At 61.8% G+C, this 22,038-nt stretch overlaps 3 protein-coding genes across 3 annotated transcripts; 1 reads left to right on the top strand and 2 right to left on the bottom strand.

Moving 5' to 3' along the window:
• Positions 1-283: 283 nt before the first annotated feature.
• On the bottom strand, positions 284-4,115 carry CCM2L (CCM2 like scaffold protein). Its single transcript, XM_066199037.1, has 10 exons — positions 3,995-4,115; positions 3,572-3,739; positions 3,195-3,278; positions 2,921-3,104; positions 2,125-2,576; positions 1,908-2,043; positions 1,721-1,784; positions 1,353-1,500; positions 1,034-1,172; positions 284-796 (listed from the first exon to the last, which is right to left on the bottom strand). Exons 1-10 carry the CDS (start codon positions 4,022-4,024, stop codon positions 522-524), a joined length of 1,680 nt encoding a protein of 559 aa, XP_066055134.1. The 5' UTR covers positions 4,025-4,115; the 3' UTR covers positions 284-521.
• Positions 4,116-7,850: 3,735 nt separating this feature from the next.
• Positions 7,851-14,841, bottom strand: XKR7 (XK related 7). The gene is made up of 3 exons (XM_066198992.1): positions 14,417-14,841; positions 8,940-9,139; positions 7,851-8,860 (listed from the first exon to the last, which is right to left on the bottom strand). Exons 1-3 carry the CDS (start codon positions 14,839-14,841, stop codon positions 7,908-7,910), a joined length of 1,578 nt encoding a protein of 525 aa, XP_066055089.1. The 3' UTR covers positions 7,851-7,907.
• Positions 14,842-19,246: 4,405 nt separating this feature from the next.
• On the top strand, positions 19,247-20,932 carry PDRG1 (p53 and DNA damage regulated 1). The gene is made up of 5 exons (XM_066199142.1): positions 19,247-19,400; positions 19,496-19,571; positions 19,786-19,860; positions 20,160-20,240; positions 20,560-20,932. Exons 1-5 carry the CDS (start codon positions 19,317-19,319, stop codon positions 20,640-20,642), a joined length of 399 nt encoding a protein of 132 aa, XP_066055239.1. The 5' UTR covers positions 19,247-19,316; the 3' UTR covers positions 20,643-20,932.
• The last annotated feature ends 1,106 nt before the right edge of the window (positions 20,933-22,038 follow it).

Raw genomic sequence — 22,038 nt, 5'->3', positions numbered from 1 at the left:
CCCGCTGCCGGACGAGTGTCACGCAGGCGCCGCAGGCAGCAGCGGGCCAGCTGCGGCCACCAGTCCTTTCCTCTCCCAGCTGACTCCCTCCATTGCTCTGAGCATTCCCTGGAGCCAGCCAGGAACAGCCGGCAGCACCCTGACACTGGTGGTGACCTCCTTGTGACACTGGAGCGGGCAGGTGCCCAGCCCAGCCCAGCAGCCCCCTGCCCCAGCTCACCCCCACACCGCAGCAGCCCCTGCACTCTGACAGAGCCTTTCCCCAGGGAAGAACCTGCTCTGCTCTCAGCCCCAGCATTTAATTGAAATCTGCAGAAATTACAGCACATGTCTTCCCCACAGCCACGGCTGCCCTGTGATTCCAATAGGCTTGACAAGAGTTGGCAGTGCAGTGCAGAGGCCTGTCCCCTCCCCTGGTGACAAATTCACCCTCCCTGCCTCTGCGACCTGCTGACTCTGGTCCTGGCGGTGCAACACCACATCAGCAAGCAGGGAGGGGACAGCTGGGTTTTGGCACTGGCTCACAGGTAGTTGTCCTCTTCCTCCTCCTCTTCCTCATCCCGTGCCAGCGCCTCGATGTCGTGGGTGATGTCCGTGATCATGCGGTTGAAGGACTCGGACTCGGAGCGCAGAGACCAGCTGTCGTAGCTGCGCACGGCCGAGGCCGACGTGTTGCTCATGCTGCGCTTGATGCGGCCGAAGCTGTCAGTGAGGATCCCACCCTCCCGGATCCCGATGCTCTCCAGGAACGTCTCAAAGTACCCGATGTCTTGGTCAGGGATGAAGGGCCTCATTCCTGTCATAGGCACCGTAAGCCTCAGCAGGCTGCCCGGGTGGGCAGCACTGGAGTACCTACCCCATTGGGGTGCAATGCCAGCCCCACTGGCTGCTGGCAGGAGGTTTGTCCCATCCTGTCTTCACTAAGCAAGGGGTCCTGACATCCTCTGAAGCACATCCAGCACCAACACCATGTCCCCAAGGGATAGACATCACCAGGGTGACATGGTGACAAAGGGTGGCTGCTGACACTCACCCAGGAGGAGGAACTTCCTGCGGTCCCCGTAGAGGCGCAGGAGCTCAGTGCAGTATTCTTGCACCGGCGTGCCCAGCCGGTACTCGCGGAGCAGGATGGCAAACTGCTGGATCTCCTGTGGTGACAGCTTGTTGCGCAGCTGTGGTGACACAGGGACAAGTTGGGTTTGGGGACACCAGCAGCCCACAGCCCCAGCCCTCCACCCTGTGTCCCACTGCTGTTCTCTGGCACAGGGACCCCAGACCTGCCTGCTTCTCCCACCCCAGCTGCTGCACTGTTGGCCTGCTACTTGTCCCCGTGCCCATCCCTGTGCCCTCACCGTCACCATGTAGTCCTGCAGCTGCTCCAGCCCTGCACCACTCTGGTCACTGCCACTGCAAGCAGTGGCCAGGCTGTGGTGGGAGTGGTGGAAGGAGGGCGAGGAGGCGCCGCTGTAATAGGCTTCAAAGGTCTCGTGGGAGCCATTGCTGTGGGAGGACACAGGTCAGTGGGTCCCTGTACCCCTCGTGTGCCCAGCTGCCCCCCCACACTGCACAGCACCGGCCATCAGGTAGGGCTGAGGCATCACTGCAGTGGGGACTGGCACCCACCCAAGGGCAGGAGCACCCACCCAGGGGCAGGAGGATCCCACACCTGTCCAGTGGGACCCACCCCAGTCCAAGGGCACCCTGGGGGAGGCAGACTCACAAGGAGCTGCAGCAGCTGTAGTCAGCATCGTAGCCGTATGTCCCATCTGTGCGGCAGCTCTCGCCTGGGGAGGGAGAGCTGAGACCTCATAGCAGAGGCAAACCCCCCACCATGTGTCCATGTACCCCCACCCATCAGCCCCATGACACCCCATTTGATGTTCCCACTCCTGTCCCCAGCCACTCACTCCTGCTGGAGAGCCAAGGCCGTGTGGGCGTGGAGGTGTAGTGGTACCCGGCGCGGTCCACGCACTCGATGCTCTGGTCGCCGTAGATGATCTGGAACACCTGGCAGATGAGCGCACAGGACTCCTCACCAGCATCCTGCGGCGGGAAGGGAGGAGGGCAGTGAGTGCCGGGGGGTGGGCGAGCGGGCGGCGGGTGGCACACGCCGGGACCGCTCACCCTGTTGGGCACGGCGAGGATAATGAGGTTGGAGTAAGCGTCAGGGCAGGGCTCCTGGGGGTCCAGGGGGTTGCTGCCGGCGTGCCGCCGCTCCCAGCTGCCGAAGCCGGTGCCGCGCTCCCAGCTGCCGCCGGCGGTGCCGGCCCGCCGCCGCTCCCAGCTGCCGCCGCACGGCTGCCGCCGCTCCCAGCTGCCCGAGGGCCGTCCGCGCTGCCGCCGTTCCCAGCTGCCGCCCCGCCGCCGCTCCAGGCTGCCGCCCTGCCGGCCCTCCTGGCCGCCCCGCGCCGCCCGCCAGTCCAGGCTGCAGATCGTGTGCCGCCGCTCCATCGGGCCCCCGAGCCGGCCCTCCGGCCACGAGCCCCCCGCACGTTTCTCTGCGGGAAACGCCTCCGGCAAGCCGGCCGGGGTCGCCTCGGGGTGCGCCCCGGCGGGGACCGGGTCCACTCCCAGGCCTGGGGGGACGGGGACAGACAGGGTGTCAGGGCGGGGGGCTGCGCTGCCCACCCTGCCGGGTCCCCAACTCCTGCCCTGGCCATCCCACCAGCCCAGTGGGATGCAGAGGAATGGGGGTGTGGGGTGGGGATGTGCGAGCCCCGGGGGGTTGGGGACACCCCTCCGGGACTCCGTATTTGGGAGAGGATAGGACAGACCAAGACAGGAACAACGCGGGATTTTGCCGCCCTGATAGACTCTGGCACCCATCACCCGCTCTGCTCCAGCCCCTCGTGCCCAGGGGACAGCGGCCACTCGGGGCCGGCTGTGCCTCGGCTGGTGGCCCTGGACCGGATCGCCGCACCGGTTTTGAGGATGAGGAGGTGCAGGGCATCGTCGCGCAGGTAGGAGGCCGCCGCGATTTCGTGTGTGGGGATTCGCAGGATCAGCTCTTCGTTGTCGCGCCAGGTGAGCAGGAGGCAGCGCGCCGAGAGGCTGAGGATGCTGTCCTGCTCTGGCGTCGTCTGCAGCGGCAGCTCCTTCAGCTGCTGCATGGACAGAATGCAGGGGCTGCGTGGGGCACCCGGTGGTGTCGGGTACCCAGTGCCCACCCTCTGGGAAGTGAGGACCCCTCTTACCCTGGCCGTGTCCAGCAGCTGCAGCACCTCATCCCGGCTGGAGGGGTTCAGGGAGGATGTCACCCATGTCAGGTGACCTAAAAACTGGAGGGGAAATAACCCAGGGCAGCTAGGGGAGGCTGGGGCAAGCACCCTTTCCCCCGGTCCCATGCCCCCAAGGTCAGGACACATCTCCCTGGGGTTCAGGGAGACCCTGCAGTTAGGAGGTCCCACCTGCAGTGCCAGTGCACCCTCCTCCTCCCTGGGTGTTTGCCTGGGCAGGGAGGGGACCAGGACCCTTCTGGGCACTCTGTGCGTGGCTCTCAGCAAGGTGTGGTGGCCTCATATCCCCACCCCAATCAAGTAGTGACCCCGGGCACTTCTGGGGATCCCTTTACCTTCACCTCCTTCTCCACGTAGTCGTGCAGCAGGATCTGGGGGTCGATCAGGTAGTCGGGGGGGTAGAGGGGCACGGAGTGCAGCGGGCGCCGATAGACGCTGCTGCGGAGCGCCGCCCTCCGCGCAGCCTTCGGGAAAACCAGCCGCTTGATGGGTGACACGAAACCCTGGCAGGGGAACGGGCACGGGGACGGGTCAGCACCGGGCACCCAACCCTGGCCCCCACACACAGGGTCCGTGACACCCAGCACCTGGAGGGGGGCAACAGCTGAGCACCTCTCTGCTGGCTCTTCGCACTATTTGGGTGGCTCCACTTCTCCCCACTGTGCTGTGGGAGGGGTGCGGAGCCTCTCAAACCTGTGCATGTCACCCGCTCCCACCCTCCTGCCAGCCCCCTGGACACCAGCCCCAGCCCCACGCACCTTCTTCCCCTTCTTGGCCTCGCTGTCCATGGCAGGACGCGGTGCTGCGGCCGCCCCCACTGCCCCGCTTGGCGCCGCGGCGCTTTCCTGTGTCGGAAACTCCACCAGGATAGCTGGGATGTGAGTTCCTGCCTCTCCTGGGGGGTGCTGGGACTGGGCTGGGCTGGCCTGGGCTGGGCTGGCATTGAGACTGGGACTGGGCTGACACTGGGGCTGGGACAGGACTGCGACTGGGACTGGGACTGGGTCTGGGGCTGGGACTGGGATAGGGGCTGAACTGTTACTTGGGCAGAAGCAGGGGCTGAAGTTTGCTGAGATGGGACTGGAGCAGGGACTTGGACTGGTGCTGGTGCTGGGGCTGGTACTGGGACTGGGGCTGGTGTTGACACCTATACCCAGACTGGGACTGGGATTTGGGCTGACTGGGGTTGAAGCAGGCTGAGATGGGACTGGAGCAGGTGCTGGGACCAGAGCAGGTGCTGGTAGTGCCTGCGAGATTCCACTATGGAGCAGCCCCTGCCCCTCTCTGCGGGGCTTTTTCCTGGGGTTGGTTCTGCTTCCCTATGACCCCAAATCAACCCCGTCCTCATGGGGCAACCCTGGGGGCTCCCAGCCCTCGCTGCCCACATCCTGTCCTGCTTACACGGGGCCCTGGCACTGGGAACAGCCCTGGCACTGGGAACAGCCCTGGCACTGGGAACAGCACTGGCAGGAGCCCACACAGCTTCATCCAGCACCCCGTCCCCAGAGCTGCCCATGGGATCCAAACCCATTGTGGGTCTGGGGGTTGGCTGGGGATGGGGGCCTCGGGTAGGGAGGAGGTTGGCCCGGCAGTGGCCGTGTCCGGCTGCTTCCTCCCCAACATGCTGCATCCTGCCTGTGCACCCCTTCCCTGCCGGCCACCACGCCAGGGCCACTGACACCAGGCAGGCAGCGCTTCTACAGCCATCCTGCTCTGTGAGTGATGTCCCCGAGCAGTCTGGGACAGACACATCATCCTGCCCTGCTTTGGAGCCCCAGCTGTGAGCTGGAGGTGCCGACAAGGACAGGATTCTGCAGGCAGGCCTTATTGAAATGAATTTAATATCTCATGTTGCAGCAAAATTAAAAATATACAAAAAGTTTGTGGTATACAAAAAAGTCTCGGGACGGACCCCGGCCTCCCGCTCACCCCCGCCCGTGCCGAGGGTCCCAGAGAAGAAGGTGGCACACAGAGTATTTACAGTACGTGACAGCAGCCGCCAGGTCCCAGCACTGGGGGTTCAGGGATGTGGCTGAGACCCTGCGGCAGCCCCTGCCAGAACAACCTTTCCTCACTCCCTGAAGCTGGAGCAGCCCTGCTGCCACCCCTGGGTGACACCCCCGGGGACCAGGACCCCCCCATGCCCAGTGGAAGCTCGAGCACCCCTGGAGCTGTGCCCATCCTGGCCTCCGGTTATGCCCCCTTGTCATCCCAGTGGGCAGGCGCTGCCACCCCGGTAGGCAGGGAGGGGACAGGGCTGGGTTTGGCTGCCACTGTGGCACAGGCTGGGTGGAGGGCAGGGGGGTGGCCTGGGGCAGGAGACTAAGGGCTCCCCCAAACCCCACATGTGGCCAGACTCCTCTGCCCGGAGCAGCCCAGGGCTGAGGATACCGTGGCTTGAGTGCATAGAAAAGTGTCCCTCTGACCCACCAACGTGGCCCCGGGGTCCCCACACAAACCCCGGCATGACAGGCATGTCAAATGGCATCTCTGGCCTGGGGGTGGACAGGGGCAGGGGGGCCCAGAGGAGCCACCCCGAGCTGGCACACAGTCCTCATGTGGCCCATCGCCAGATCCTCTGTGAACCGGACCCAGGGAGGAGCTGCCACCACCTGGGCACCCTTCAGGGGCTGCGGTGACACTGCTTGATGCCTGCAGCGGTGAGCCCCCGGCCAGCCTGGCACCCCTGGCTGCTGCCCCCCACCTTCCCTGAGGAAAAGAGACCCCGCCCCAGAGCCGCCCCACACCGGGGCTGCCCCCGCACGACCAGCACACACCACCAGGGGCTGCCCGTGATGGCGGGGAAGGAGGGGAGCAGGTGGCAGGGGCCCAGCCCACTGCCCAGCCCCAGCCATGCTCTGCACCGTCCTCCTAAAGGGTTTCCAAGGCTTCCAGTTAGCACCAGTTAGCACCAGTGAACCCAACGATGGCCAGCCTAGCCTGCTGTCACCCCAGCTACCAAGAAATGGGAAACAAAAGCAATGTGATGCCACCGCCCCCACACACCCACCCACCCCGGCCGTGTCACAGGGCCGGGCACCCACACTGGCCCTCGGGGACCCCACATCCCAACCGTTCCCGGGTGCAGCTCACCCATCCCACTCCTTCCATCCTCTAGTGCCTCACACGGTGCCCCATGGCACAGAGGGGCTCTCAGTGCTGCCCACGCTCCCCAGCCCTGGCAGGGCTTGGCACTGTGGCTCAGGGCAGCCAGAGGCTGGAACCCTGTGGAGCCATGGTGGGGGCACAGGGGATGCAGGGAAGGCACAGGGGCCATGGGTGCAGGGGTAAGGGGTTGGGGCAGCACAAGGCTGGGAGGCCCAACAGCTCCCCTGCCCTGCAAACCCCTGCCAGCCCCTGCACACTCACACACACACACACATGCACACAACCCCCCCGGGACAGTCCCGGCCTGGGGGGCACAGGGTACATTCGGCACAGCCCCTCGGTGGGGGCCAGCGGGTCTGGGCAGGACCAGGGACACATTCAAACCCGGAGCCCCAGCAGCCCCGCTCCTCTGGGGAGGCATGAGCAGACAGGGGCAGGCGGGGCAGGGACTGGGGATGGGCAGAGGGACACAGGGTGAGGTCAGGGAAGGCAGGGTCCTAGCTCAGGTTTACACTGGGGAACTGGAGGGAGGTGATGCTGATGAAGGAGTGAATGGAAATGCTCCCGGATGGGAAGGGATGCCAGCCCAGGAGAGGAGAACGGCTGGGGGTGAATCCCACTTTGGGAAATCCGGGAACGCCGGCGGCCCCGCACACACCCCTCAGTGGTGCCAGCCAGGCCCTGCCACCCCCGGCCCCAGCGGAGGTAGAAAATGTCACACAAAATGTCACCATTCAGGTGAAAACAAACCCGATGAGATGAAGCAGTTCCTGTAGGGATGGCGGGAGGATGGGTTGCAGCCATCCTGGACACAGCTGGGGTCCCAGCTCAGAACCAGAGGTGCAAGCTTCGTGCCCACCCACGAGGGCCCCCCCCAGGCCAGGGTCTACCCCCCACAGGATATTGGAGACCCCATGGGGTTGAGGACATGGCTCAACCCTGAGCTGGGGGAGGGGACTGAGGATGGATATGAAGGGACTCACTTAGGGTTGGTGTGGCAGAGTGTGGGGGAAGTGGGAGACATGGAGGGGGACTGGATGGACCCCGGCTGTCCCTGCCCCAGCTCCCTGGGGTCACAAACCCCATGCACGCCCCAGTGCAGCCATGTTCCGTCCCCATCCATCCACCCCGTCTGCCGTGGCACAGGCACCTGTGTTCCCGTGTGCTGCCCACTATGCCCCACCGTGCCACACCGTGCCCCTGACAGCTGCCAGCCCCCATCCCAGGGTGCCCCTGGTCCCCATCCTGCACCACTGATATGGGCCACACCAGATATGGGCCCCAGCACCCACCGCCTGGGCTCAGGCACCGGTGAGGTATTTTGGCAAGGACGAGCCCTGGAGGGCGTGGGGGCGACAACCGTCAGGTGGGACGGGTCTGGGCTGCGGGAATGCAGCGCGGGGAGGGGATAGCACCAAGAGACCTCCCCAGCCACCGCCCACGGGATGCTTGGCATGGCGACGCGGCAGCGCCGGCAAACCCAAAGGAAGGCAAACAGCTGTGGAGACACAGGGTGGCCAGGGTGGCCCCGGGGGCTCCCGCCGCAGCCTCACGCCCCGCAACCTACACGGTGGTCTCGTACTCCAGCACCTCCTGAGGGGCGCCGGGGGTGCGGTACTGCAGGCGGGGCGTGGTGGGCGACGCGTACTCCAGCGCCAGGATTGTCTTCCGCAGGCGCCGGTCGATGAAGTGGGCGTCCCAGGCCGGGTACTTCTTCCTGGGCAGGTCAATGCGGATGACGGGACCCTCTGTCCGCGGGGCGCGGGCGGCCGGCGCCGGCGGGGCACAGGGTCTCACCTGGAAGACGGGCACGCAGCTGTCCCGCTCCCCCGGCGCCCCGTCCCGCTCCCCCCCTGTAGTCCGCGGCAGCGAGCGCGGGGGGCTGGTGACGGCTTCCACGGGGGAACCCGGCACTGGGGGCGGCTCCTGCCGGAAGATGCAGCCCACGGAGCGGTGGCTGAAGATGGGGCCGTTGGGGTGCAAGAGGCAGTAGTAGATGAACATGAAGAAGATGCCAAGGGCGAAGCTGGAGCTAACCACGCAGACGAGGATTAAGGCGTTGAAGTCAGAGTAGGTCTGGCGGTCGTAGTACAGGAACCAGAGGATGGTGAGTGCGGCGTTCTCTGACAGCGTGATGATGTAGTAGATGCACATGCGGTAGCGGCTCCGTCCCTCCTTGACGTTGAACCAGCAGAAGATGTAGATGATGCCCACCACCATGTTGTAGATGATCTCCTCCCACTTGGACATGCAGAAATCCGTCTCGCCCTGGATGATCCAGAAGGTCATGATGCACCAGTGGGTGACAATGAAGATGCCGAAGTAGAGCTGGAACACGGAGGCGAAGAGGGCGAAGGCGATGGCACGAGCAGCGATGGTGAAGAGGTGCCAGAGGATCTGCACCACAGCGCCCTTGTAGGACATGGGCATCTTGTCCTCCCGTGAGTCTCGCAGCACCTTCTGGTAGGACGCAATCATCCAGGCCAGTGAGACCAGCGAGGCCGAGGCTGAGAGTCCTGTGGGGAGCGGCCATGAGAGCCCACAGGAGCCAACCTCCCTCCCCCTACCCTGTCCCCTGCAAGCACTGTCCCTTACCCTGCAATGGCTCGATGCTGTTCTGCTGCACCATGATGCTGAGCTGCAGCACGAGCTGGGGCGCGCTCTTGAGGAAGGCCTCCAGCAGCCGCAGCATGCTGATGTCCGCGCTCTCAAACATCATCCGCCAGTAGAAGTGGCGGCGGCGGTGCTCAGCCTGCCAGCGGCTCTGCAGCCCCAGGTACAGCGTGCGGAGGTACCTGTGCGAGGCAGGGGAAAGGTGTGATGAGCCCATGTTGCCAGGTGAGCTCAGCCCACTCTGCCCACACAGGAATGCCCTGTGATCACTGCCAACCTGTTCCTGCTGATTTGGGACCATGGAAAGCTCCCTAGGCCAGGGGTGCCAAGAGCTGCAGGGAAGCAGCAATGATGAACACATCCCTGTCCCAGGCCAGGGCTCCAATCTGGGAAGGGGCAGCTTGTGCAAAGCCAGCTCAGCACCCCAGAGCCCCAGGCCATCACCCCACTGCACACCCAGCCATACAGTGCCTACCCACCCATCACCCCAATCCTTAACCACCCGTGGTCCCAGCCGGGGTTCCCATCCACAGCTCCATTTTCCAGCCACCCATGGATTCAGGCTGCTCCAATTCAGCACCACATCCGGCTGCTTATCAAATGGGATATTTTGGTCCCAGCTGGCGTGGAGCCCACCCTGCTTCCCCCTGCCCCGGCCAGGATGGAGGAACCAGCTGGTTGTGCCGTGCTGCCCACAGGAAGCTCCTGGCGCTCATGCCGGTGTTGCCTGGGCTCTTGGCAGGGCTGTGGGCGCAGCCACACGCTGGCCCCGGCCATCTGGTCGTCGGCCGGGGGTCAGGGGAGGTGTGCGTGGCACCGACGCACGCCCGGCTGAGTCACCGCCACCAGAGACCCTCCCCAGGCACCGGGCCAGATCTGGCACCACAGGAGGGGACACAGGACTGGCCAGGCAGGGCTTCCCCGGGCAGCCCTGCCTGCACCATGGCCAGGGCTCTGCTGGCGAGGAGGGGAAACGAGCTGGGTGAGGAGGAAAACAGGTGCAGCAGGAGGACGTCAGGCCACAGATTCCTCCCAGTGAATAAAATCCTCTGGCAGAGCAACGGCTTCTCCATCAGCTCCAGAATGTGCTGCCAGACAACTCCATCAGCCCAGAGCATGGGAGAAAGCCTGATCACAGCACTTTCAGCTCATCCGTCAGCAGGAGGAGGCAGGAGCCAGCTCTGCTCCCGCTGCAGGGACAGCAGAGTGCTCCCACCCCCGGGGCTGCACAGCCTGGAGAGCACAGTGAGGGCCATCAGCTGGGGCCACCGAGCCCTCAGGACACCCTGCTGCCATCTGCTCTGACCTGCCAGCCCCACTCCCAGTCCTCACCATCTTCTGTGTGCTGGTGTCAAAGTGACGTTTTAACCTCCACCTCCGGGGCAGCACCTAATTTTAGCCTTTGCTGCAGCCTGTCCCTTACTGCTTGGGGTGGGGAGAGGCTGTGGCCACCTGGCTCTTGGCTCCTGGCGCAGATCTGCATCCCAGTGCCACCTGCTCATGACAGCCAGGCCAGTGCTGCCACTGTGGCACCACCACGGCCACTGCCTCCCAGAAGGGCCCAGTGAAGGACCCCCCTCTCTGGTGGGGAGCAAACCAGTGTGCAGCCCAGGGGTGGAAGGCACAGCAGAGGGGGAAACATCTGGGGAAGCAATGTAGAGCTCTGGCTGCTGTAGGGGGACACTGCTGTCAGAGGGTGCCCATGCATGAACCAGGCTTGGGAGCTGGTGACCTCATCCTGTCCCTGTAATTAGTCTTGATAATTGGGCTCATCAGCGATCCCCCTGTCCATGGCACAGAGCAGCCCCCGCACACACACTACAGAGCCCCAGCCCTGGGTCCTGCACTGTTCAACAAGTGACCCGTGGCCTCCCCGGCTTTCAGCAAGGGCACAATTATCCCTGTGTCTGCCAACTCCATAGGTCTCGTTAAAACAAGATTTCATCTCCCATCAGCTCGCCCGAATGAAATGTTGATTCTTATTTGTTGTGTATTTGATCATCCCGTGGTGTTTCAGCTCAGTGAGCGATCCCGGCACTGCCAGCACGGCGGGCGCTCCCCAGCCCTGCACCGCGGCAGCTGCACGGGAAACACAGAATCAATCACTTGAAAAAAAATCATTTAATTTTCAAAAAAACCGATGATGAGGCAGAAACCGACAGCAAGAGCTCTCAGGGCTAATTGCTCCCTCCTTTGTATTGCAAAGAGTGATCCAACAAAAACCCTGCAGCAGGAAGATGGTGGCTTGGATGAGCACTGGTTTTTTTAGAGCCCCACTACAGCTGGATTTGTCACCAGTGTCACTGTTTGCCCCCAGAACCCAACTACTGAGCCCAGTTTTCAGGTGTTGAAAAAAATAAATGAGGAGAAAAGCCCAACACTGCTTACAAACAAATCCACTAATCATCATCCTCAGATGGAAAAGGACGAGGGACCCTCTGGTCCCAGAGTGAGCAATAGGAAGTGTGATTTTCCTAGAAGATAATTTGGGATCTCATCCCTTAATCCTGTATTTAAACAAGGAGAAAATTGCTTCTCTGTTACAGCCGTTTTAATCCCTTACACATCCTACCAAGTCAGGTCATCAGGGAGAGGTGCACGTGTGCCCATGTCACCACACTCACTATGTCCCACCAGCCCCACACTCCAAGATGCCCTGGCTACTCAGGGCAGAGGGGATTACCTGAGGGCACCTGTGCTCAGGGAAAGGCTTTGTCTGGCCCTAAAAACCCCTTGTCCTTCGCACTAGGGCCAGGTGGGGACTGCCAGCACTGGGTCCTGCAGCAGAACAAGCTGACACCCCAAAGCTGTGTGCTCCCAGGGCTGGAAGGACTCCTGCCCTCACACAGACAGAGCAAAGCTCTAGGGAGCAGAGCGGTGGGGAAATCTGCAAGTCCCAGCTCTACCACCACTCATGAGCCTGCCCAGGATGTCCTTGCCTTCCTGGACTGCTGCCAGACTGGCACAAGGACTGAGGGGTGGCACTGGGTCACCAAGCCAGTGGAGGATGGAGGTACACAGGCTGATGGGAGCTTTCAGGAAGACAGGGAACTGCAGGTCTGGCCCCAGTGACCTCAGGCAGCCAAACCATGTGTGACTCTGGGCTAACACAGACACAGGCACAGATAGGGCTGTCCCCAGCCCCACAGGACCTGCAGCACACCCTGGGCAGCTGCCAGCCCACAGAGGTGGCAGGGGACCCTGACACACTTCCAGGCAGGAGGCACACTGGCATGAGCAACATCCCTGCCCTGCAGAGCTGATTTGGTGGAGAAACTGGGGACTTTGTGAATGGATAACAATTCCTGAGCTGCGAAACCATCCAAGCATGGCCCACAGGCACAGTGGTGTGGGACCAGCTGGGAACAGGCCCATGCTGCCGCTGCTTACACGGGCACATGGCCATGCCACCAGCCGCATCTCCAGAGACCACCCGTGATGGAGTTTGTACCTGTGCACCATGAACATACCAACGACAACTAACTTCGACAGCTTTAATTAGGGATAGCCACAGAGCTGGTGCTCAGAGCTGTTTTTGCAGGTGGGAATCAGCTTTCTTTTTTGGGATTGGGGGTCTTTATCACAGGTGGGGCTCGGGGCTGTGCAGTGAGGTTGGTAGAGGTGAGATCTGCAGAGGTGAGGGCGAAGGCAGGTAAATCAGGAAAGGGGAGATGTTTGGCAAGGGGCACAGTGCTCTGACCGGGGAAAATCGTTTCTTTCACCTGCAGCACTTATCCAACACTTCTCTAACTGCCACATCCTCCTGCACCGGATCCAACCTCCCTAATGGGTTTAACAAACTGCATTTAACTGGTCACCCGAACTAATCCCAAATCCAGAGATTAGAAAGAGCCTCAGCTGCTGCTTGAGACCAACGTGTCCTGGAGGGTGAGTGCTGAGAGTTACCGCTTTAATTGGCTTAGGAGTCTCCATGGCACAGCGGATCCAAGAGTGGGACTGACACCCCCAGGAGCAAAGCCCCCGGCTGCAGCTCAGCTTCAGCTTGGGCTGGGATCAGGTGTGTTGGGCTCACACCAGCTGCAGGCAGGGCCAGAGAGCTCCTGTCCTCTCCCTCACCGACTCCCCTCGCACACTGAAGCAGGTTTTGCACCCACCCTGCAGTCAGAGTACCCTGAGAGTGGCCCCGTTGTCACGGGGATTGGGAAGGGCAGGTGTGCTGGCAGGTGTGCTGAGCACGGCACACGCTACACTGTCAAACAAAGTTAAAAACCCCGGAGCATCCAAGAAGGAGCAGCTGAGGAATGAACATGCAGACACCAACGGGAACCAACAAAGAGCCTCTACTACAGCACTCAGGAGGGGAAACAGGATGGAAACCCGAGCCGGGAGTGCTGCCGGCTCCAGGCATTGTTCCGGGAATTTGCCTTTGTCTGCCCTCCCGGCACCGGCTCCTCGAGAGCTGCTCGGTGCCAGTGCCCAGCTCTGCCCCAGCACACGGGGTTGGAGCTGGGAGGGCACCAGGCTGGGTCCCCGGCACAGCAGAGGAAGGTGCCAAGAAAACATCACCTTGTGCATCCTGAGGGGTCTGCAGAGAGGCGGATGAAGGGCCTTGAGCTGCTCCAGCCTGTCTGTCTGCTGCTTGCCCTGCCCACACCACCAGACTGTCCCCAGGACTGGGATGGGGCAGCAGCAGAGCCTGGACAGGCTGGGAACCACCAGCACTTCCTTCCCCACCACCCCACAAATACAGTGAGATCAGGACAGGAGCCTCGAGGTGTTCAGGGCCCAGTGTAATCCCTTCACACCCCCAGGACCACACTGCCGTGGCCAGGCAGGTCCCTACCAGGCCCAGAACCACCTGGCAGCAGGGATGGTGGGGCTGTGGCACCAAGCTGGGCTCCAGCTCCTCACCCACACACACAACTCCTACCCACACGTCCTAACCACATCCCTCTGTGTCCATGGCTAGGGGCTCTCCACCAGCCATTCTGGGGCTGCAGAGAGATTGATCCTTGTGCCTCCTCCAGCTGCCCAGGCCCCTGCTTCACCTCTCCATCCCCAAACACTTCCCCCATGCCCTCCCAACCCCTCCATGCTGTTATCCCCACCCATGTCCCTGCTGCACTGTGCCGCTCCCTCCAGGCCCCTCCTGGCTCCGTGACCCTCATGTTCCCCCCTCCCTCTGTACCTCCAGACCCGCCTGAGCTGCCAGTGGATCAGGCCCTGCAGCAGCCCCATCCCACCCCCTATACCCACACCCCCAGGTACCCTCAAGCCTCCAGACCCGCCCCAGCTGCAGCAGGTGTGTCAAGCCCAGAAGCATACCCTTCCCCGCAACACCCCTATCACCCCAATACCCCCATGCCCCCATTCCTCCCATACCTTCCCATACAGCCAGACCTGCCCCAGCTGCAGCAGGTGAACCAGGCCCTGCAGCCGCCCCATTCCCGATGTGCCCCCACCCCCTAAGCACCCCCGAGCCCCGGGTGCCCCCGTACCTCCAGACCTGCCCCAGCTGCAGCAGGTGGATCAGGCCCTGCAGCAGCCAGACGCAGAGGCGGCAGCAGCCGCGGGGGCCGCTGTCCTTGGTGCCGCCGCCGCTGTCCTTGGTGCTGGCGGCGAAGTCGTAGACGAACCACCTGAGGCTGAGCATCTGCACCACGAGCGAGGGCAGCAGCACGAACAGCAGCGTCAGCCCGAACCACCACCGCTGCCCCCGCACGTAGTAATGGGCCGCCAGCCACAGGTCCGAGGCACCGTCCGCGAAGCAGACGAGGAGCGCGCAGAACACCCAGCACCCGTCCCGCAGCCGGTACCGCCGCGCCGGGGGCTCCGCGCCCGCCTCCCGCCGCCCGCCGCCGCCCTCGGGGCTCTCCAGCAGCACGGCCGGGCCGCCGCCGCCGCCGTCCGACTTCGCGGCCATGTTGTCGGGGGAAAGGAGGAGAAAGGAGGGAGCGGGAGAGACTTCCGGAGGGATGGAGCCCGCCCCGGCAGCGCCCGCCCCCGCCGGCCTCGCCCCGCGCCCGCCGACACCGGCTCCCCCCCGCCCGGCGCCGGGAGCCCCCGGCGGGTCCCGCCGCTCCCCCGCCGGAAGGGGCAGCCGCCCCCCCGCCGGCGCCGCGGGGTCCCGGAGGAGCGCTCGGTGCCGCCGGGCGCCGCCCCGCGCCGGGAAGGGCAACCGGCCCCTCCCCCGACCGGCCCCCGCCCGCCGGGTCCCCGCCGGCAAGGACCGCCCCGACCCGCCGAGCACCGCACCCTGCAGCCCACCCCGTCCCGGCGGAACCACGCTGTCCGTGCTGTCCGACCACTCCTTCCCAGTCCACCGAGTACTGGAGCTTCCCGGGAAGCTCCTGGGTAGCCCCGCGGCCCCCCGAGCCCCGAGGCTCAGCCCAGGCAAGACCCTGCCCGTGGGTCCAGGCTTGGGCCGAGGTGCGGGTGGGTGGAGGTGTGGGTGCCTCTTCTCCGCTCGGGCTGAGACAGGACCACAGGTCACCAAAATGCTGCCCGATGCAGCCAGAGAGGGTCCCAGCAAGGACTGGCTGGGCTGGACCTGAGCCCTGCTTTGGAGGGAGAGTCACAGAATCATCACAGAATGGTTTGGGTTAAAAGGGACCTCAAAGATCAATTTGTGCCAACCCCTTGCCGGGGGCAGGGACATCTTCCACTTAGACCAGGCTGCTCAAAGAAGATATATCCTCTTTGAAAAGAGCAAAGATGGGGTTTGGAAGCAGGCTTTTGTTGTTCCTGAAATGAAACTCGTGGAAGAGTTACATATGTTATTCCCCAGCCTTGGGAATGTCCCTGAAAGTGAATTACCCAGGCCACTGGAGTCTGGGTACACAAGAGCCCTGATGCTGCACTGCTCCTCAGCCCTGCCCAGCTCTACTCCGCTTGATGCCCGTGGGAGTTTGGACACAAAGTGTCCGACAGAGCGAGGGGCTGTACCCCCGGGAGGGGTGCCCATACGAGGAGCAGCCCTGTGCCGGCATCCCCGGCACTGCTGGGAGGGAAAGGGCTGCGAGGGAAAGGGCTTTCTCTCCTTTGTGGTGAGTCTCCAGGGAGGGTGACCGCATACAGGCAGCTGCCTCTTGGAGGCAGCCCCAGCCCCCAGCCCCCAGCCCACGGGGCCGGGCTCTGGCTCTGCGGCTCAGCCTGATGCATCTGCCTGCGGAGGAGCCTGGCTGGAGCCTGGCCCGTGGTCAGCACACTGTGGCACACAGAGAGGGAGAGTGTGTTTGATCCCGGGAAACACGGCTAACTTCCAAATTCTGCCTTGCAGGGTGGCTGGAAGGGTCAGCAAAAAACGGGGGTGGGGTAAACCTGGATTCCTGGGATGCAGTCCGGGGGGTGAAGATGTTACTCAGCACGAGGGAGTGGCCGAGCCCTCGGCGAGGCTCTCCCCGTGCTGCATGTATTAGCATTGATAATGAAACACCTCACCTTGAGATGCTCCTTACAGATCCCCTCCACAAATGCCTGCCTGGGGGAGGGGATGCTCCCAACATCCCAAAGCCTGAAGAAAGCAGCCTTTCATCAACAGCCAGGCAGGGCAGGGCCCCTTCCAAGGATGGGTTCCACTTGCCAGAGCCCCTATCCACACCTGGCCACTCCAGACCTCCTTGGGCTTGGTCCTTGGGGACTCTCTTGGCTGGGTGATGAAGCAGGAACTATGTTGCCATGACGGTGGGCACAGCGCCAGAGAGGGAGGACGTGGAAATCAGGGAGAGACAGATCCACCTTTCTCCCCTGACCCTGAAACACCCTCTCTGAAGCAGAAGTTAAAGATCCACAGCCTGAGAACATGGAGACCGTGGTTTGAAGTCTGATTTATCTTAACAACAGGCCCCAGCAGCCACATGAAAGGAGAAGAGAGAAAAAAAACCTTATAAACATCCCTGAAGCTTCCTGTGCAGCTGCCAGCAGGCAGGGAGGGTTTCTGGCTGCATACAGAAAAGGGCTGCAAGGAAGAAAAAGGAACATGATGAAACCAAACCTGCTCTTTCCACAAAACACACAGCAAAGCAAAGCAGCTCCCAGCAGCGGGCGGGTGGCCGCTCCCTCTGACTGCCCAGTTCCCAGGGGAACTGGTCCAAATGGACCTCTGGTTCCAGTCTGAGTCCAGCTATCAAGCAGAATGTCTAACCCTGGCGCTGGCTCCAGGATGAGAAATGCATGATGATTTGTGGCTGGCTCAGAGCTTGGCTGGGGAGAGGCCACAGAGTGCAGCACCAGCCACTTCTCACTGCCCTGAGAATGTTTTCCAGATGCCCATGGCTTTGTGATCCCTCAGCTGCAGCTTCCCCCATGCCTGTGCTGAGCTGGGCCCCACCTTCCCAGGGAGAGCAGCCCCCACCCTTCCATGCAGCCCAACATTCCTGGCAAAACCCTGCCTTCATTGCACTGTCATTGGCAACCCCAGAGTCACACTGCTGCCAGGACACAGTCAGCCTGCTCCCACCCCTGTTCCCATGCCACATCTCATCCCATCCCCATCCCCATCCCCATCCCCATCCCCATCCCCATCCCCATCCCCATCCCCATCCCTCCTGCCCAGATTCTGAAAGCCCTCCCTCCCTCCTTCCTGCTTTTTCAGATCTCCAGCCAGCTGCTCCCACCGACAAATGAGCATTTCCCAGCATTGGCATCCAGCCCCAATCCCAGCACATTTTCTGGTTGATGTCAGGAAGGAATCTAACCCGAGTGTGGATCATTCCCAGCCTGGAGTGCCCATGTGTGCCCCAGCACTTGCTCCCACTGCTCCCCTGAAGCTGCCATAGTTCATTCGATGCTGCCACAGACAGAGATCTCAGTTAACTGAAACAAATGACCTTATGGGATTAGAGCCAGTAATCTTCCGATCTGGGTAATCTCCGTTAAGGGATTATTTGCCCACAGAAGTGTGGTGACCACCAGCCAGCCGCTGCCTCGCTCCCTCCATCCCTCTCCCCTGTGGTCCTTATCTTTGGCAGCCCAGAGGGGCTGCAGCACTAGGGTCACCACCTTTGGGGAGCCCCTTGTCAAATGAGTTTCATGAGGTGCATATGCCAGGGCACCCAAGTGCTGGGGGTCCTCCTCTCCCCGGCCCCTGTTTGCTGCTTCAGGCAGGTTAATGGGGCTCCCTCCCTCCCCCCAAAGCACTGATCTAAAACAGATCAGAGGTCCCCCCACCATCACCAGGTAAGCAGCAACTGAGTGGCACAGCCAGGGTGGCAGAGATGGACATCTGGGGACAGGGCTGCATTCAGAAACTTGAGATGCTGTTCCAGGGCTCTGTCCAGAGTAGGGACAGGGGAAATGAGAACCCGTGTCCCTTGTTACCCACCAGCCCAGAGTGGGCTCCTAGGCCCCTTTCTCAGTGCAGGGTGCACACGGTGAGGACCTACCAGTTCTCATTGTCAGTGCTGGGTCTCCCTGCATGTCCCACACCCCATTTTTCCAACTCCTCTTGCTCGTGGCTGGGTAGGGAAGAAAGAAAGGGATAAAAAGCGTTTTGAGGGGCAATTTATTTCCCTTCCTGCAGGGTCGTTCAGGGCAGCAGATAGATATGATGCCCTTCCAGAGCATTCCCGGGAGCAGCCCCTGCCTGACACAGACTGGGGTGCACCGGGGCTGGCTGAGGGTGAGTCAAGCAGCCGGGACCACAACTGGCTCCAGTCCCTAGGGGTGGCAGGTCTTGGATGCTGAGCTACAGATGAGCCACCAGCTGCACGAAAGGAAATCTGAGCTCATTGCCCCGCGCTTAGAGTGCCGTTTATTGCGTTCTGGGATAACAGAGAGGCCACCTGATGCTCCGAGGGCCCAGCTGCCAACAGCGGTACCGTGCTGGGAAGCAGCGAGGAAGAGGAGACAGACGGTGATGCTGGGGGCGAGGGGACGAGCGGTGAAAAGTTATAAATAATTCATACACAAGGGGACCAGGCAAGGCAGGGCTCTCAGCCCCCGGTCCCTCTGGGCTGTGGCGAGCGGGGTGGGTTGGGGGCCGGCTGCGGGGCCAGGACCCGCCCTCTGGGGCTCAGCGCCACGTGGCCACGCTGAACGCTCCCCTGGGCATAGAGGCAGCCCGGAGCCAAGCCCGGGATCGCTAGTCCACACCGTGAACGAGATCCCACGCTGGCACCGGGGCGGCGGGCACCCCTCTCGCAGCCCACGGCCACTCGCGGCCCCTCTCGCCCCCGCGGCCACTCGTGTCCGCAGCCTCGGTCGGTCCCCGCCGCTCCGCCCGCCCCGGAGCCGCCGCCGCTATCCCGGGGTCCCAAACCGGGCAGCGCTCCCGGCGGTGGCCGCGAGAGGGCGCGCTGAGCGCGGCCGCTCCTGCCGCGGAACCCGCCCGCGCGGCTGCGGCTGCGGCCCGGAGCCGAACGGCGGCGGACCGGGACCGGCCCCGGTGGAGGCCCCGCCATGGCCCGGGACCCGGCCTTCGTGCTGCGCTACCTGGCCGAGGTGGAGGAGCTGGCCGAGGACGTGCTGGCGGCACGGCAGCAGGTGCGACCCGGCTCCGGCGGGCCTCCGCCGGCCCGCTCTGTCCCGGCCCCCGTAGCCCCGAGCCCCGCCGCTCCTGCCTCTCGCTCCCGTTGCAGATCGTGGACCTGGACGTGAAGCGGAACCGCAACCGCGAGGCCCTGCGGGCGCTGCATAAGGACCCGGAGCCCGATGGTGAGGCCGGCTAGCTGCGCCCACCGTGACCTCATGGCCGCGGGTCGTGGAGCGGCTCTGCTGACAACCCTTTCCCTTCCCTTCCCTTCCCTTCCCTTCCCTTCCCTTCCCTTCCCTTCCCTTCCCTTCCCTTCCCTTCCCTTCCCTTCCCTTCCCTTCCCTTCCCTTCCCTTCCCTTCCCTTCCCTTCCCTTCCCTTCCCTTTTTCCCAGCAGAGAAGGCAATGGTTTGCTTCGGGAACATGTTCATCGAGCTGCCGAAGGCGAAGACTCGGGAGATGCTGCGGCAGGGTGAGGTCACCCCGAGGGCTCCGTGTAGCTATAAGCGTTTTAATAAGCACCATAATTAACAAGATCTTGGCTCAGTTAACGAGGTTCTGGCCAGGGATGGGCTTTGAGGTGTCCCAAGCCTCTCGAGAGGCTGATTCTGGCCCGTGCTCTGCCCTGGGAAGCACATGCAGAAGCTGCTCGGCCCCGGGGCTGGTGGAGGCAGGGTGGGACCCTCCTGTGCCTGTGCTGTGTCCCATGGGGAATTGAGCCTTCATTCCAGAGCCCACCGCAGTCCTCCTCACTCCCTCCTCTTATCCCAGACCAGGAGGAGCTGGATAAGGAGATAAACAATCTCCGGAAGGAGCTGCGGGTGAAGGTCAACCGGCTCTATGAAGCTCAAGGTAAACGCCCTGCAGCCTGCTCAGTGTCTGGGAACAGCCTCGTGTATCAGGAGGATCCAGAAATTCCTTAGTTCCATGTGTTCCTGCAGCCTCTTTTCCACTGTTTTTCCAGTTCCCTCCCTGCCCCAGCAGCGTTGTCTGTCTCTGTGTGGAGCTGTCACCCACCAGCACCCTAAACACCCTCCAGCACTGCTAGGGTGACCCCACCTCAGCATCCAGAGCAGCCCCTGCCCTCCCCACAGCCCCTTTCGAGTTTACCATGAACTGCTTCACTTCTTTTGTGGCAAAATCCTGATTTTTTTCCAATGTGTTTTCTCAGGTAAACCCGAGCTGAAGGGGTTTAACCTGAATCCCATGTCTGCTGAGGAAATGAAGCTCATCAACCGCATCCTTGAGGGCTGAGGTGGCCGTGCCATTGTCACAGTTTCAATAACTGTGTTATTGTCATGTTTCAATAGCCACAGTCCTTGGGATTTGCAGGACGTTGGTGTGTCCAGAGCCCACCCAGGTGAGGACCCTGGGAATCATTTGGCTCCTCAGCTACAACTCCGCAGTTTCTTTGGATCACCGACCCTTTCCTGCTCTTTGCTGGAATTCAGGTGGCAGAGCTGTGCTGGGTACAGCACTGGGCAAAGGCCCACAGCTGGGGTGGAAGTGGGATCATTAAAATCAGAGCAGTGGGACTTTCCTGACTCCATGTGTGTGTTGCTTGTTGGGGGCTTGTGTGAACACTTCTGGGGTTTGGCTTCAGAGCTGCTCCTTTGTCACATTGGGAACAGGAGTAGGAGGGATTGGGAATCCTCCACATGCCTGAAGCACAGAAGAGGAGTTGTGCACGCCCGTGGCATTCAAACAAAGCAAGGCTGTACATCTGAGGCACGTCAGGAATCTCTAAGGATGTGTGGGGAGGAGCAGGAGGAGGCAGCATCCTTTTAATTTTGCTGGGAAAATATGTTCCACTGTTGGAAGGCAAGAGATGACAGAAATTAGGCTTTCAGGACTGGATGGAGGGATAAAACTTGGGTATGTTTTAAAAAGCAGCCTGAGGAGGGCTGAGCAGGAATAGTCACTGAGTTTGTCTTGTAGTAAAAGGACAATTGATGTGACCAGTAGTAGTTTCTGCAAAGGTGGTAAAATTTGCTGTTTTCTGCACTCTCTCCTCTGAATTTGCTCCCCCAAGTGTTTAACTTGGTCAAGAGCATAAGATTAAAAAGAAAAATTAGTGATATTTAGTACATGACTGCAGTGAGTTTGATTTTTTTTCCATGTGCGGGGAAGTGTGTGGGTCCAGCCAAGCCCTTAATTTTTTGAACTTCTGTAGAGGTATTTCTGGGTAGAGTTTCATAACTGTAAACATGGCTGTTGTCCTTTTTCCAGCCCTGAGGCTGCTCACCTGTTCTGCCAAATCTTGCATGAGCAGCAGAGCTGGGCGTGGTTCCTGGGCCTGGTCCCTTCCTCTCTTTCCTTTTTCCCAGCCATGACAACATCAAACAGAGCACCACCATTTCCCTGACTCCCTGACCACCTTCCAACTCAGCAAGGCTTTCTCCTGCCCTGGCCAGTTCTAAACAGGCTTCAAATTACAGAGTTCAAAAAAATACCCTGTATCTGACCCCTTAAAACTGAGGTGTGACTTCTTTAAACCAAAAAACCCAACTACCATTGCTTGGTCTAACTTTTAAAATTCTGCTGCTGACGCTACATACCCTAAATGTGTCTCTGTCCACTTCAGGCTTAACATTTCAGATACACAGACTAAAAATAACAGAGCTACTATCTGAACTGTCTTGCCTGCAGC

Source organism: Chamaea fasciata, unplaced genomic scaffold (assembly GCF_029207755.1).
Source record: "Chamaea fasciata isolate MVZ Bird 193981 ecotype frontalis unplaced genomic scaffold, bChaFas1.0.hap1 SCAF_17, whole genome shotgun sequence".
Classification (NCBI taxonomy): Eukaryota; Metazoa; Chordata; class Aves; order Passeriformes; family Sylviidae; genus Chamaea; species Chamaea fasciata.
This window is presented reverse-complemented; position numbering and strand designations above follow the sequence as displayed.